This window comes from Alexandromys fortis, unplaced genomic scaffold, assembly GCF_014885135.2.
Source record: "Alexandromys fortis isolate MF-2015 unplaced genomic scaffold, M_Fortis_MF-2015_v1.1 scaffold_12, whole genome shotgun sequence".
Lineage (NCBI taxonomy): Eukaryota > Metazoa > Chordata > Mammalia > Rodentia > Cricetidae > Alexandromys > Alexandromys fortis.
Window position 1 is genome coordinate 5594871 of NW_026067937.1, and position 15310 is coordinate 5610180.

Genomic DNA, 15310 nt, shown 5'->3' on the forward strand with positions numbered 1-15310 from the left:
CAGCTGGGTTTCTGCCTCTGTGTGTTTGGAGGATAGGGTGCCCGGGTCTATTTCCAGCGAGTTCCTGGTGATGCAGATAGCCAGGCTCAGGGACTGCAGTCTGAGAGCTGCAGAGTTAGAGCAATCATCCCCTCCTCAGGAGCACCTGATGGCCACCTAGGCCGCGGTTCGAGATAATTGGATTCATTTTAAATAGGCCACCGTAAGCAGTCAGATCTCTGGAGCACTTTGAGCATTTTACAGGCCAAGAGAGACATTGCTTTATTATTCCTCCTCTAGAATTAAAGAAAAAAAGCTTCAATGACAGAGACGTTAGAGCACTTTCAAGTTAATTAAACACAGCTTTAGCTGCATGTTTCTGACATCTTGATAATTAAACACATCTAGTGTTTGCCAATGGTTTTATGAAATAATTGCAAGTATATCCTTCACGGAGATCTGTCATTCCCTGGGACGCCCTTGGACTAGTAGGTTGAGGAATGACCACCAGGGGGCGCTTGAAGTCAGATCACACCCCAGATGGGGGTGCAGGCGAGCACACAAGCTAAGGTGCCAGCCTTAAATCCTCAAAGTAAGGTCCTCGTAACGTAACCACTTGTCATAAAACACCCTGAGACACATATCTTGGAAAATAGAAATGTCAAGCTCAGCATCTTCGCCACATTTCAGGCCAGGTAATTACCTTCTCTCCCAAAGGGAATCTATTTTATGTATTTGTGTGCTTTCTAGGTTACAAGTTTCCCAAAGGCAATGATCTTGCTGCCTTCCACTCATTCCACACAATGCCGAAGTGAAATGCACATTTTACAATAACAACTTAATTATTCTACGTCCCTCTGAGCTATGTGATGGCCTGTTATATAATTGCCCGTAATACAGAAACCTATATAAACCTCATATAAACCCGTGCAATAAATGGAAACTTTTATTTGGCCTAGAAATAAATTGCTTATTTACTTCACCTTTCTGAGAGAAAATAGCAGACCATTTCCCTGCTAGCCCGAATTGTACATCATTTCACACCAACAGCATGGGATTTTAGCTTGTCATTTTTATTAAGTCTTCAGAATCAAGTTTTTTTTTTAATGACACACAACAAATACTTTGATATAATCTAAGATAATAAAATAGTTGAACAACTTTGACTTCTTAAGATTTACATTTGTATAGAAACAATCTGTGGGGGTGCCTCACCTCCAAATGAAGGTGTCTAAAACAGTGATTCATCAACTTTGCTTTAAATATTTGTTTGATTGAAAGGTGTGTATTTCATTCCCAACAGAAATGTATTTCCATGCAGTTTCCCCTGGCTCCAAAGCTTTAGGCCATGGGAAGGTGACCAAGAAAAAAAGAATGCCTGCTTTTCTCTCTTTCCTTCTCTCGTGTGGAGGACGGTGGCTGGAACAGCATAGTTCCTAAGCCAGGAAGAAAGTAATTGCACATGTCTAGTCCATAAACGCCACGGTCACACACAGTCTTTACCCAGCACTGCTTAGCTGGGCACTCCTACCATGATGGCGCAGTGCATGCTGGTCCCCAAATGTTTCCTCCACTAATCTTGTCAGTTACTATGGATAGCCTGTGACCACAAATTCTCTCTAAGGGCTGGTCCTTTTGTCACTGAAGTCTTGGCCTTTGCAATATGTCATGTGGATGCTATGTCTTAGTGCCCAAGGAGAGTCCAGTCTCCTAAGTCATGCCTCACCCACCCTCAGGTTCCCAAAGTGCCTAAAAATGAACCCAACAGAGACAGTGTTTCCACCGAACACCTCCCCAAAGGTGCCGGGGACTCTGCCTAGATCATCCCATTGATCTTAGTCCACTCGTAGATGTCCTGCTCACACACGATGTCAGAGTTGATGAGGAGGTATCTGTCGCCGACACAGAAGTGCTTCTGGCAGGCCGCGCACTTGAAGCACTCCAGGTGATACACTTTGTCTTTCACGCGCATTGTCATCTCATAGGCACGGATCCGCTTGTCACAGGAGGCGCAGAGACCATCTTGACCAAAAAGCCTGGGGCCAAAAGGATAAAAACAAAGCTAAGAGATGGGGCAGAGAAAACAGACAGAAGGGATTGGTGATTGGCTCTTTCTCTATCAGGATTCCACAGAGCTAGGAAAAGCTGGACCTCGTCAGATACAGTGGTACACATCTGTAATCCCAGTCCTCAGGAGGCTGAGGCAAGAGGATGGCAAGGGACACACAGTGATATGCTTTCTCAAAATAAAAAACAAACCAACAAAAAAGTCGCACCTGCATAACAAGGATAATCTTTCCTTGAAAGCAGAGAGAATAGGCTGGGTAACACTGTGGCATTTTATTTTCTGTTATTCCTCCCTTCCCTGAGTCCTTCCTGCTTTTCTCCATGTCTCCAGGCTGCGTGGACCAGCTCTGGAAGAGCTGTAACTGGAGTGACTTGTGAGAAGAAGTCAGGCATGCAGTACATGTCCCCTCCCCAGAGGAACTTAACAGAAAAGGAGCTGGAGCCAGCCTTGGAGGGGTAACTCACCAGGAATGCAATAAAATGGGCATCATTATGAGGCTCCCAATTCTACGATATCATCAGACACTAATTTCACCCCCTGGGAAGTGTGCCTTGAGTCATCTCCCCGGTCTCAAGTTGCAAAGTCCATGTCCACATGACTACTCATTGGAGCCCCAGCTGCCAGGAGACAGGAGCATCCCGGGAGACATGCAGCCCCACTAATCATGCCTCAGAGACTCAGAGGACAAACAGCATCTCTCCAGGATGTGCAGAAGATCTCCATTCATGCCCCCCCCCTCCCCTCAGCATGACTCTCTGGGGAGATCACTTTTCTCACACCTAAATCAAGTTTCTCTTTAGCCTCAGTGCATCAGCCACCAAATCAAGCAACGTTTAGTGTTGGGGTGGGCGAGGCAACTTAGCAGGAGCCAGGGCAATAGTTCTCGGTGAGTTGGTCAAGGGACTAGCAGTATGAGCAGCACCCAGGAGCTTGTTAGAAACACAAATTCTCAACTACCCCTCTACCCGATAGAGATACCTAAGAGAAGGCTCAGCAATCTGTGTGCTAATGAATCTATCCATGGCCAAAGTTTAAAGATGAGCCTGCCTGTAAGAACAGAAGAGCATCAGGATAAGGACCAGAAGGTCGTGTGGCCTTGATTTCTCCGAGTTATCCCAGTAGCTACAGTGCCCAGACACTAGTGCAACATTTAGGGCATGCCTCAGCATCAGAGATCAATGACTGAGCCAACACTGGCTATGTGAACACCAACTTCTGCTGCGGGGTCATTTTCATATGGAGCTTGTAACACAGCATGTCAGCTCGGAGCTTCCATGTAGAGCCATTATGACCATTCCTGGTAAACGCTTGTTCTCATCAGCAGTTCTTACCCACTTAGAAAAATGGGAGAATAAGCCAGCGGTGTTGGCACACGCCTTTAATCCCAGCACTCGGGAGGCAGAGGCAGGCAGATCTCTGTGAGTTTGAGACCAGCCTGGTCTACAGAGCTAGTTCCAGGACAGGCTCCAAAGCCACAGAGAAACCCTGTCTCGAAAAACCAAAAGAAGAAAAATGGGAGAATCAACTGGTGCATCCTAAGAGATTATAGGGGAGGTAGAGGCAGTTACCAAAGTTTGCGACCTCTGGCCAGAGCGAATGGCCTATAAGAGGGGTCTGTGAGTAGAGAGATTGGAGCTCCTCTCTCTTTGGGATCCCACTTTGTGGGCTGAAAGCAGACTCATCCGTGGTGTACACTCTAGCCTACAGGAGCAGTGGTGGAGCGTGGGTAATGGCTACCCTGGAGGGCACAGAGCAGAAAGTGTATTCTGGTGCGCTGACAGTTCAGTAAATTAAGTTTGGAGCTGAGCAGAGACACGCAACAGAGAAAACAGTATGCACCAAATGAATCCGACTGCCTGAGGTGTGAGATCCTTAAGGAAAGGAGGGGGCTTCTTAGACGGAAGTCAGGAAGCAAACTACACCACACTGGGCAGTTAATGAAAGGACAGAGGACTAATGTTTGGGAGATAAGCTCTGTCCCCAGAGTCACCTCTAACTAGCTAGGTGACCTGAGCAAATGGCATGTCCTCTCCTGGCTTCCGTGTCTGTCACTGCAAGCCCAGGGCTAGAGGAAAAGACCTTGGCAGTCCTTTCCAAATCAGGAACTCCAAGATGATAACAGTAATGAAAATAAGCCAGGACTTGACGCTTAACGTGCGCATTAATCTCTGGCTCAGAGAACCCATGTCTTGGCTGGATGACCCAGAAGCAGACCACTGGCAAGGGTTTACATTCAAATAGTTTATGATGTCCTCAGGGGAAGCGGGGAAGGGGGAAGAGAGTTGAGTAGCACAGTCTCAAAAGGACCTTTGTCCCTATATCTGGTGACTCCTGAATCATAATTCGCATCTCCAAGTGGCTTTGGATTCCCTCTAAGCTGCAGGGATTTGGGACTCTCCTGAAGTATTGGCACCAGGGCCATTGCACAGTCTTGTGAGGCTGCAAAATTTCTGGCTACAACAGGCGCTGACAAGATGCATAGCCGGTTGTTGAGACATAACCACAGGCTAGAGGGGATTGCCCCATATAAAAGTTCATGAAAACTGGATCCATGAGAATCTGGGCTTAGCACCCACATAAACAGCCGCTGACAACATAATGTAACAGTAGCAGGTTTGAGCTGAGGGCCTGGGTTTTTGAGGTTGAATATCTCGAAAGGACTAGAAGATAGTTGACCATTCAAGACCATCATGTGGAGAAGCTATTCTAGGGAGAGGGACTGGACCTCATTGGAGGACCCACTGAGTCATTCTGAACTCACCCCATTAAATCAGCACGAAGAACTGAAGTAAACAAACCCATGACTGATGGACCATCCAAGAAGACAGAGGAGAAAAGAGGAGGAAAGAGAAGAAGAGAAGGAGAAGGAGGAGAAGGAGAAAGAGGAGGGGGGGAGAAGAGGAGGAAGAGCAGGAGGAGGAGGAGGAGAAGAAAATTCCTCCTTTGTCAAGAGGTGTCAGTGCCTTAAGCTTTCTGCTGCCCATTTTAATAACAATAATATAAATATTAAAGGGTGGCTGGGAACGCCTGCACTAATGCAGAGTTAATTAACATGTTGCCTGGGAATGTCGCAGGGAGAAGAATTATTTCGTGTCACCAAGACACAAGTTAATTAACACTGGACTCTCCCAGACTATTTTTTTCCTCTCCTTTTTGAAAATGGAAAAGATTAACAAGCCCAGGCAGCGCTGCCTTTCTTCCTGAATGTTCTATAAAACCGTGGAGATAGGGAGGAATCGGCTCCTTTGACCTTACTGTATCTGACTTCATTTAATAAGATTCAAATGATTCGACAGGAATGGAGGCAGGGGCCCAGTAGGCATCATTCACCCAGCTGCCTTCTGACTGATTTGGCAGACCTGGGGTGAGTCAAACCAGGTCTGTATTTATCTCTGTTCTATTGGCCTATAACTCTAAAAAAGAAAGAAATTCAACAAAAGTATAATCAGATCTGCTTGCTCTCTTTTCTTTTTTCCAAAAAGCCCACTAAATTTGCAATGATTTTCGTCGAAGGACATAGGCGTGTACAAGCTGATTCAGTCTTTGGAAGACCAGACAAGCTTCTTTCGGCTGCGGCATTACCAGCAGTTTGGCTTTTATTTCACATATGCAAATCCCTGAGAACAAATACAGGAGGAAGAGCCACCCCAGCAGTCAAGGGCGCTGGGGTCTGAAAGGGCTTCTTCCACAGGCTGGATGGTCCTAATATACCGGGGCTGCACGCTCAGGGGACATGCAGGAGGAGCTTTCTCCTGCCGCTGTTGGGTGACAAAGAGCGGACAGTCGAACACCTCACTGGATCTGACAGAACAGGGCAGAGTTACCTCCAGTGCAGCTCATATGGAAGCTAGAGACGCTAGAACGTGCCGGGCAGACACTCAGGGCGTGCCAGACACTCACACGGAGAAGAGGGGGCCCCAGATCAGGGGAAAGTTCCTGTCTCACTTGGCCTTGTACACTTCCAATTTCATCCTCCCAAGCTCCCATCTCCTCGTCCGTTATATTGGAAAATAATTTATGATACCGCTGCGACACATGTCAATTATAAAATGACCTAACATCTATTTCTTAAGACACATACCAAGTCAAGAATTTCATTTGTATTATTTTTAACCTTAGAAGTAACTACAATTCCTATCCCCACTGCCCAGACCATAGCACTAGGAGGCAATGAGGCTGGGACTGACCTCCCGAATCCAGGGCTGTCACCCTTTATAGCTTTTGAATGCCATCTTTCTGCTGGGAGACTCAGTGCTTGGAGCTTATTAGCAAGAAGGTTATTTTAAAAGTTCTTATCAATAATATTGGCATCATACAAAAGAATATCTAAATATATGGATACGTTTATTTTTATTTTTTATATATTTATTTATTTATTACGTATACAATATTCTGTCTGTGTGTGTCTGCAGGCCAGAAGAGGGCACCAGACCTCTTTACAGATGGTTGTGAGCCACCATGTGGTTGCTGGGAATTGAACTCAGGACCTCTGGAAGAGCAGGCAATGCTCTTAACCACTGAGCCATCTCTCCAGCCCCCTGGATATGTTTATTGAGCATTAAAATGAGGTCTTAAGAACCCACCCCGAAACTTCTAAATGAACTCTCTCTACCCCCAGTCCCCATGATACTCCATTTCCCTATGCATACTTCTCCAAACCCTATCCTTTGATACGCTCCCCAGAATTTTGTCCTTATTCCGAATTCTGTGTTTATTCTTCTCTTACCTTTAAAGACACTAGTGATTACCACACAGGGATGTGTCTCTGCAGACATGGCTACCGCAGCGGAAGAGGAAGAGCGCAAGGCCTCTCTGCAGAGGCAGCCGAGGTTCAGCCTCCCCAGCCTAGCACCCTTGGGCAGGCACCTCAGAGTCAGAACAAGAGCTAGAGACCACGTGGTCAAACTCAGCCGTGCCTGGAGAGTGTGAGAAAGGTACCTGAGGTAGTCTCTCCTGCATAACTTCCGTCCCAGCTTGTAGTAGAGGCGCCGCCCCACCTCTCCCAGTCGGCACCCACAGAGGTCACAGCTGAGGCAATCCTCATGCCAGTATTGGTCGATGGCTTTCAGGAAGTAGCGGTCCCCTATGTTCTGCTGGCAGCCACCACATGTCAGCAGGGACGGGGGTATCTGCAGCACTTCATCCACCGGTTCCCTGAGGAGGAGGCCAGGCATTAGAGAGAACTCACCCAAGGGAGAGACAAGTACCAGGTCCCAGGAATGGTTCTATGCCAAATGGAGAACCTTACTCCACTTCTTTCCAGCAATGTAAGGAGAAAGGACTCCCTATCTCAGACTGCAGAGACACAGCCACCCTTGGATAAGATGGGAGGGAGGGAGCAAGCTAGAGAGAGACATTATCATTTGAAAATTCGAAGACTTGATACCCGAAGATGTCCAAGGCGCCTTCAGGTGGCTCTGTACCCTTGACTATATTCCAGCACCACCGTGGGCACCTCTGATGCCTTCTGCTTCTACCTTCTGGCTTCCCAGTCCTCCCTCCTTTTCTTCTTTGGTACCCAGGACATATGCACTGTCAAATCCCAGAGAACATACTTGGGACCAGAGGAGCTGCTCACAGTCAAAGCATCTGATGACCCAATGTGCTAAGGATTTATGGATAATCTGTTGAATTCACCCTACTGAAGCCCTTCCTGGTGCACAGAATCAAAGGGAGAGAAGGAAGAACAAAGCAATCAAAATTGTATTAGGTTGCTTTCTCTTTCCAAACTAAAACATTCCACTAATATGTAGTCATTTCAATTGAAATCATGCATTCTATCCTACTTCCTGGATGACTCTTTGGCTAGGGATTTAGGTCCATGGAGAGAGAGGCAGCCTAACGTATCAGGGGCCCTAGGTTTAAGTCTCCAGTACCACCTAATATGGGGTTTAATCCCAGCCAATCCAGAGGTGGAACCTGGAGGACAGGGTTTTCAGGTTTATCAGCAGCAAGAGGTCCAGGGCTACAGTAGACTCCGTCTCAAAACAACAAAAGAATACTAAATCCAATGAATCTTTGCAAAGAGTATCTAGAATGCAATACTGTTGCTAAGCAGAGGACATTGTTAGATTTTTCTTTCTTCCCATACTTTTTCTTCTTTTTACAACAGTAAAGTGTTCTGAATGAAGTTAAAGTAGTAAAGGAAGTGGAGAAAGGGGCAAACAATGGTCTTAAGGAGAATGAAAGGCAATTAAATCGATACCAAATTCTCAATCCAGGCAGTTTGTTCACAGTGAGCCTGAGGAATGTGTTCTTCCATTTTAAAGATGGCTTCGGAGGTTAAGGGTGCTTGGTGATCGGATGTGGATCCCAGGACCACAGAGTGGAAAGAAAGAGCCAATCCCAGCAGGCTGCGCTCTGACTTCTACTTGTGTACACATGTGCACGCACGCGCGCGCACACACACAAATAAGTGTAAAAAATGTTTTAAAGTCATACATATACCTTCTACTTGCTTTACCTTCCCGGAACCTAAATACTTCTGTTTTACAGATAAGAAGAAATAACCTTTCTAAGAGAAAAGGAGCATGGAAGAAATGATTGTGACATCAATTAGGAGACAGGGCAAAACTTAATGCCTGCCGATTCGTAACAGTTAGCTAGTGCTCTCTGGAATCTTATTCCAGAAATACATGGATCTACCTAAGAAGGAGAAAAAGACAATATCTCTTGAGTAAATTGGGAACATGGTGGGGGACAGTAGAAGAGAGGGGAGGGAGGAAGAGGAGTGGGGGAAAATGTATAGCTCAATTAAAAATAAAGTATTAAAATCTAGTTTTCTAATTTTAAAAATTAATTTTTAATTTAAAAATTTAGTTAATTTAATTTTAAAAATTAGATTTCATTCCTACTGTGAAATGCCCAGTGGCGTTTTCTTGGGTACCCTGGGGCGATAAGTCTGTGCCTCTTATTTTTATTTGGCACTTTTACCAAGTGACCTTGTGGCCTCATTGGCCTGCACACGTGAAATTCAGCCCCATTATAATTAAGGACAGTGAGACTTGGGGAATGGGTGTTTATCGGGCACCCCAACACCTTCATATCATTAAACATCCACTGTAAATATTTAGCTAAATGCTAACACCAAACCTACTATTTTCACATAAAACATTAGATTACTTTCTTTTGGAACCAGGAAGTTTGAAGCTCAGGTCAGTTTTGTTTGTTTGTTTTTGCTTCGTTTATTTGTTTAGAAAAAAGCAACCAAATCAATCAGCTCTTTCTGTTTGTATTGCTCTTAACTTTTTATTTTTAATTGTATGTCTGTGTGTGGGTATGTCCACGTAAGAGCAGGTGCCCCAGAAGGCTGGAAGGAAGTGTCAGATACCCTGGAGATGAAGTTACAGGTGATTGTGAGCCATCTCATATGGGTGCTGGAAATCAAACGTGTGTCCTCTGTAAGAGCTGGAGATGCTCTTAGCCATGGAGTCATCTCTCCAGCTCCCTTATTTTATTTTTTTTTAAAGGGTGCAGGTGTGCGTGCGTGTGCACGGGCGCACACAGGTCATAGGACAACTTTCAGGACTCGGTTCTCTCTTCCTACCGTGTTTGACCTGGGGATCAAACTCAGTCTGTCAGGCTCAGTAGCAATCGCCTTAGCAGCTGAGGCACCTTACAAACACCTTTTCCCTTCTTTTAAAGTTCAAGACAAGCTCTCTCTAACTTGCCCAGGCTGGAATAAAACTTTCCATTCTTCTGCCTCAGCCTCTCGTGTATGGAGAATTATGGGTGAGGGGCTAAGACCTTAAATAGTTTTAATAAGACACTACAGTCTTTGTTTTTATAGGTTATATGTAAGGGTTTCCGTCCCATCTGGAGTTAACTTGGACCCTTGGGCCTATGCAAGCACACTGACTCAGACTCAGTTCTCTTCTCTCTGCATAGCTCATGGTCTTGCTTTGGGCTTTTAAAAACACCCACAGAACCCCCATCATGCTAGATGCTAATGTTATCACCACCTTTGAAAGGGAAGCGTTTGCATTTATCTGGAATATACCCCCCCCAGAATTAAAGTGACCTGCAGGGAAGAAGGAGGGCTCCCCAATCGCATGGTAGAGGAAATCGATGCTCATGAATTCTGGTTCCCTGTGTTCATGCTACCTTTGCATGTGTCTAGGCAAGGACCAATCTGTACTTGGAGATAGCCTGGTAAAGTCCCAGGCTGGCTTTGAGCAAGCACACGATGCGGCAGCTGGAAGGTGAGTGAGTTGTTACAGAAAGAGAGGGTCTGAGAGCAGACAAGGGCAGGGCAAGACACTGACTCCATCTGTCTTTCTGTAGCTAACGATGACGTGACATTATCTCTGGCGAACAATCATGCCAGAGGCTGAATGAGATTCACCTTAAGTTAATACCTGACTTTCTCCCACCAGCCAATCCTGAATGCGACATCGGAGTACTCCTGTAGCTTTGTTTTCTGATGAAATTTCTCGACAATTTCCCAGAAAGAGGGGAAGTGTTCTGTAGACGTTCCCCACCCGGCTTGCCCAGCTTTGGTTACAGCCTTCCTTCACTGGCACGCGCTGCGGCCCTGCCAGTGGATCCCTTGGACTAGGTGCTCACCATCACAGCCTCGAGATACTTTCCTGCTTTCTAGACTCAGAGGCGTAAACATGCACAAACTTTGGAAAGACAAAACTTCCTTTACAGAAGCCAACCCTGAAGCTTCAGAGATGGCTCAGTCATATGGGTGGGTTTTTTTTTCTCTTCCGGAGGACCCAAGTGAGAGTCTCTGCACCCAAAATGGGGGGCTTACAACCACCTGTAACTCAGCTCTAGGGGATCCAACACCTCTGGCCTGGGGGGGGGCACCTGCACTTGGGTGCACATACGTACACATAATTAACAATAAAACCCCACTTTTTAAGGAGCCGAATTTTGAATTCTGTAGGTTCAACTTCTAATAAAGGGTTAGTGGCTTGGCTGTTCTGCCAGGCAAGCAGTAAACACCAGTTTGACTGACTGACCCCCTTACCTGGATTCTTATGTCTTGTCCAATCTCTGAAAACTCAGAGCTCTGAAGAATGCTGTTTATTTTTTAAAAGGGAATAAACTGTAGACACCAACTTGTTTTTTAAAGGCTTGTTATTTTTCTCCTGAGATTTTTAGGAAGCTGGTCTTTATGTCAACAAACCTAGCTCCTTTCTGAGCTGGTGTCTTAACCTTCAAGACCGAAGAGTGATGTTTATATTCTCTCTGGATCGTGGGACTTCCTGTGTTTTATGAGAACATGCTGGGTTTTTATGTTGCTGACAGAGGGTAAAACCCAGGTAAATAAACACCGCAGAAGGCTGAAATTGAAGGGGGGAGGTGAGTAGGGGAACTTCAGCAGGAAAGCACAATTCTTTCAAAGCAGGAAAAGAAAAAAAAAGCCACCAAAACAAATGCTCCTTAAAAGCACAAATGGACAAGTTATTAGCCAGCTCCTTTGGTCTTGTGTTAACAAATCCCTTCAAAGGATTAGATGGGGACTTCAAAGGAATACAACTCAAAACCAGACAGCTAACGACTCTTAAAAGGGCATTTGCGGGGACACGGAAAAACGATACCTTAAGCATTCCTGGCTCCCCTTGTTAAAGCTAGAGAATGGGCTGGGGTATCGGGCTAGGAAGGGCGCGGGGTGTGTTCTTTGCAAACCAGCGCAAAGCTCAGAGCACAGACAGTACAAGCTCATTACAGCTCCTCTTCACTGACCCCCAAGCCCCTGAGAGTTCGATGGGATTCTGCTCCCCCCAAAAAATACCTAAAAAAAATAAAACAAGCAAACAACTGGTGCTCTAACTTTCGAGGTTCGAATGCCCACACAAGAAGACTCGGGGGAGAGGCGAATATGTACCCGGAGGAACTCCGAATTAGCTATTCTAGAAGTCTCTGGAGCACTGAACCAGTTCCCAGGTGGACCGGCGAACCTCATCAATGCCCGCAGCTGCTCTACCTGGGGTTGGGTCGGAGACCGTCCGGGACCCCAGAAACGTTCTGTTGGAGTGTCTCCCCTTTTCAGGACCAAATGGACAAAGAGAAAGGGAACCCGGTGGAACGAGAGGGGAGGAGGCAGAGACCCTCTACCCATTCTCCCTGCACCGCACCTGGGAACTCCAGGTGCCTGCTCCTAGGCAAACTTTCTGGCCCGGGTGAAGGTTTAGGGAGCTTTCCAGATAGATCGGAGCCGCCCGCAGGGTCGCCGGGACGACTCCTGTTACTGCTTCCGCCGCCCAGTCCCTCTCGGTGTCTCCAGAGTCACCCGAGAGGCAGGGGGAGCCCCTGCGACACCGAGGGACCACGGGCGCGCTGAGGGCGCGTACCTAAAGCCAGCCCCTCGCTCCTAGTCTGGGACCCGGTGGGAGGTGGGCGCGGGGACAGAAGCACCACACTTACTCAGACGGGTCCAGGCTCTTCCTTTCGATGGCCGAGGACATTGGGGAGGGAGGCGGCGTGCCGGGTGGCGGGGGCGCTCCCTTTGTGGCGCGTGTCTGGCCCGCTGCCTGGACTCGGACCCCCTCGGGTGCTCGGGCGCCGCCGCTCCTGCGCCTCCTCTTGCTGGGTCGTTCCGCCGGCGAGCTCGCCCCTCCGCGCTCAAGGACAGTCACAGCGCTCCCTTCAAACGCCAAAGAGAGAGAGCGAATCAGCCGGCTGCCCGGCGCTCGGGCGGCCGAGGCAGGGGGCCGGGAAGCAGCAGCCCGGTCTCCCTCCGGCGGCTGCTGCAGCTGCCGCTGCTCAGGACTTAACCTTCCATCCCGGTCCCGCTGCCGTCACCACAGCCGCCGCCGCCGCCGCCCGGTCCCGATCGCGCGCAGTCGCAGGCTCCGCCCGGTCACCCCAAGCCCCCCGCACCTTTGCCAGGGTCGGGGCGCGGAGGGCAGAGAGGGGGCGGCGGCCTGGGGGCGGGGAGCGGACCGCGCGGTTCTCTCCCCGGGCTCCCTCCTCTCTCGCGAAGGTCTATTTTCGCTCAGCTTCCCTCTGTCTCTGGTTTCATTTCCTTTTTCCTGATCACGATTCAAATACAATAGAAGGAAATCACATTTAAAGAGACAGCTGCCCGCCCCCTCCCCTTTTTTTCTTCCTTTTTTTTTTTTTTTTTTTTAAAACGGGGCTCCTGGGGATTAGCAATCCAAACAGCAGCCGCAGCAGCACTGACTTGGCTTCTTAAAGGGGCCCGCGTCGGAGAACGAGAGTCTCCCCTGAGCACCTCTCCAGGGGCAAGAAGCCGGGCTGCCACTAAATTCGTCCTTCTCAGGGTTCCCCTTCTTCTGCCTTTCCCTTTAGTTTTAGGCTGAAAGTAACCACCTGACCGCTCCAGCGGGAAAGAAAAGACGAGAACGGGAGATAAGCACCTGCAGAAACGCAAGCGTTCCTAGTGGCTGGCTCGCGCACGTTCGTCTAGGGTTCGAGGTCCCGGGTCTACGGTCGCAGTGCTCTGGGACGCCTGGGACAGCACGGCTCTGCTGGCGGCGAGCTAGTGGCTGCGACTGCGCTCCAGAGAGCGGCCGCGAGCTGTGAGCTGTGCGATCAGGCACCTCACGCGCCGGGTGCGCCTGAGCAGTGCTGGGGGCAGCTAATCCCGCGGGGAGGGTGGCTGGGAGGGACCACACTGTCGGGCCTCCTCTCCATCTGCTGGCCACAGAATTCCCTCCCTCAGCATCTTTCAAAGAGCGGACTCCAGCGGTTAGGTTTGCCCTCTCTGTAAAGTGCCAGCAATACTCGGACCAGAGGAAGTGCTTTCCCAATGATCAAGGACCTATTTTGCCCTCTATAAAGCAAAGGAAAAGGCAGGCTTGATCTGGGTTTCAGGTTTCTCCTCCAAGCTTGAAGGCAAGCTCTAGAAGGAGAAAGAAATGCAGACGGGAAGAAGAGGACTCTTAACTAGCTACTTTTCCAGGAAGGAAAACTTGGATTTCTTTGGGCATTGACTTCCTTGAAACTGAGTTTAGAAATGAATGTTCAAGGCTTGTTAGCTTATGCTGATGCCAGTCTTGAAGCCTGTAAAGAGGAAACTCCCAAATGCTTTTAGAATCCATTGTTTTATCAAGGCCATAGGTATTTCACCCCTGTTTTAAAGATTCTTTTTGCAGCCTAGATCAACTCACACTGGAAGATGACTGCTGAAGTCAGAAGTAAATTCCTGGATGCTTAATGTGCTCATACAGAGCCAAATCCGCATTGATCACTCACTGGTAATAACCTGACTCACTACCCACAGATTCAAGTCATCTTCTTGTCGCCAAGCCCTGAAGTTTGTGAACTGAAAGAAGACAATTAAAATCTGTGTCTGTGTGCCTGCCCTTGTGTTGGTTCAAAACCCACCTTCGGCATATAAAGTTTCCTATTTAGATTCTTGTTTTTTCTTTTAATTAAAAACAAAAAATCTTTACAATGTTTCAGCAAGCCTAAACTGTATGATAACTAGGTAACTGTTACTTTCATTTCTGTCTGGACAGCAAGAGTTTACATTCTCAGCAAGGGAACTTACTTACTGGAGCGTTTGGTGTAAGGATTGGCTGAGCTGTGCACCCAACATGTGGTGCATGGATCTGGAACGGAATGGGATATATATATATCTATATATAAATATACCAATAAATATTATATACTAGTATTTATTTATATTTTGGTATATTTATACCAAATTGGACCACTTTCCTTGCTCCAATTTTTCTATGGGGATGGAGTTAGTTATTAAAATAAATATCTCCTTGGGCTCCAAGAGGTAACTTTGGAATGGCCAACTGCAGGGCATAAAGATTCTTTTGTTGTTGTTGTTGTTTTGTTTGTTTGTTTTTCGAGACAGGGTTTCTCTGTGGCTTTGGAGCCTGTCCTGGAACTAGCTCTGTAGACCAGGCTGGTCTCGAACTCACAGAGATCCGCCTGCCTCTGCCTCCCGAGTGCTGGGATTAAAGGCGTGCGCCACCATCGCCCCCGGCTATAAAGATTCTTTTTAATAAGATGCCTCTGCTTTGACCTGAGTGTGTTTAAGGGAGAAGGTGTGTGTGCCACTTTGGGTCAACTTCTTATCTTTCACAACTCTTTGGGGAGAACCTTCTTCAAGAAGGGGCATATTTGACGTGATATCTTAAGATTTCAATTTCACACACAGTGGCTGTAAGAAATTACTGCCTCCTGGTGGGACTTCATTCCTACTCTATGGGCAATTAAGTCACCCAAATTTAAGTATAACATTTAGAATCAAGTCTCAAAATGTGTTTTTATTATGACTGACTTTAAAGCAGTCCTGACCTCATCATATCTTCCCGTAGCAACTAGTAA

At 47.4% G+C, this 15310-nt stretch overlaps 1 protein-coding gene across 3 annotated transcripts; it reads right to left on the reverse strand.

Moving 5' to 3' along the window:
* Positions 1-1046: 1046 nt before the first annotated feature.
* Lmo2 (LIM domain only 2) lies at positions 1047-13631 on the reverse strand. 3 transcript variants are annotated; one of them, XM_050147147.1, is made up of 5 exons: positions 13381-13631; positions 12776-13032; positions 12425-12644; positions 6986-7201; positions 1047-2015 (listed from the first exon to the last, which is right to left on the reverse strand). In XM_050147147.1, the coding sequence occupies exons 2-5, from the start codon at positions 12780-12782 to the stop codon at positions 1796-1798; spliced, it is 663 nt and encodes a 220-aa protein (XP_050003104.1). In that variant the 5' UTR covers positions 12783-13032; positions 13381-13631; the 3' UTR covers positions 1047-1795. The 3 variants fall into 3 exon arrangements, with proteins under 3 accessions (XP_050003104.1, XP_050003106.1, XP_050003105.1); XM_050147149.1 differs by having other exon boundaries at positions 1048-2015; positions 12881-13032; positions 13381-13622; XM_050147148.1 differs by lacking the exon at positions 12776-13032 and having other exon boundaries at positions 1048-2015; positions 13381-13622.
* Between the last annotated feature and the right edge of the window lie 1679 nt (positions 13632-15310).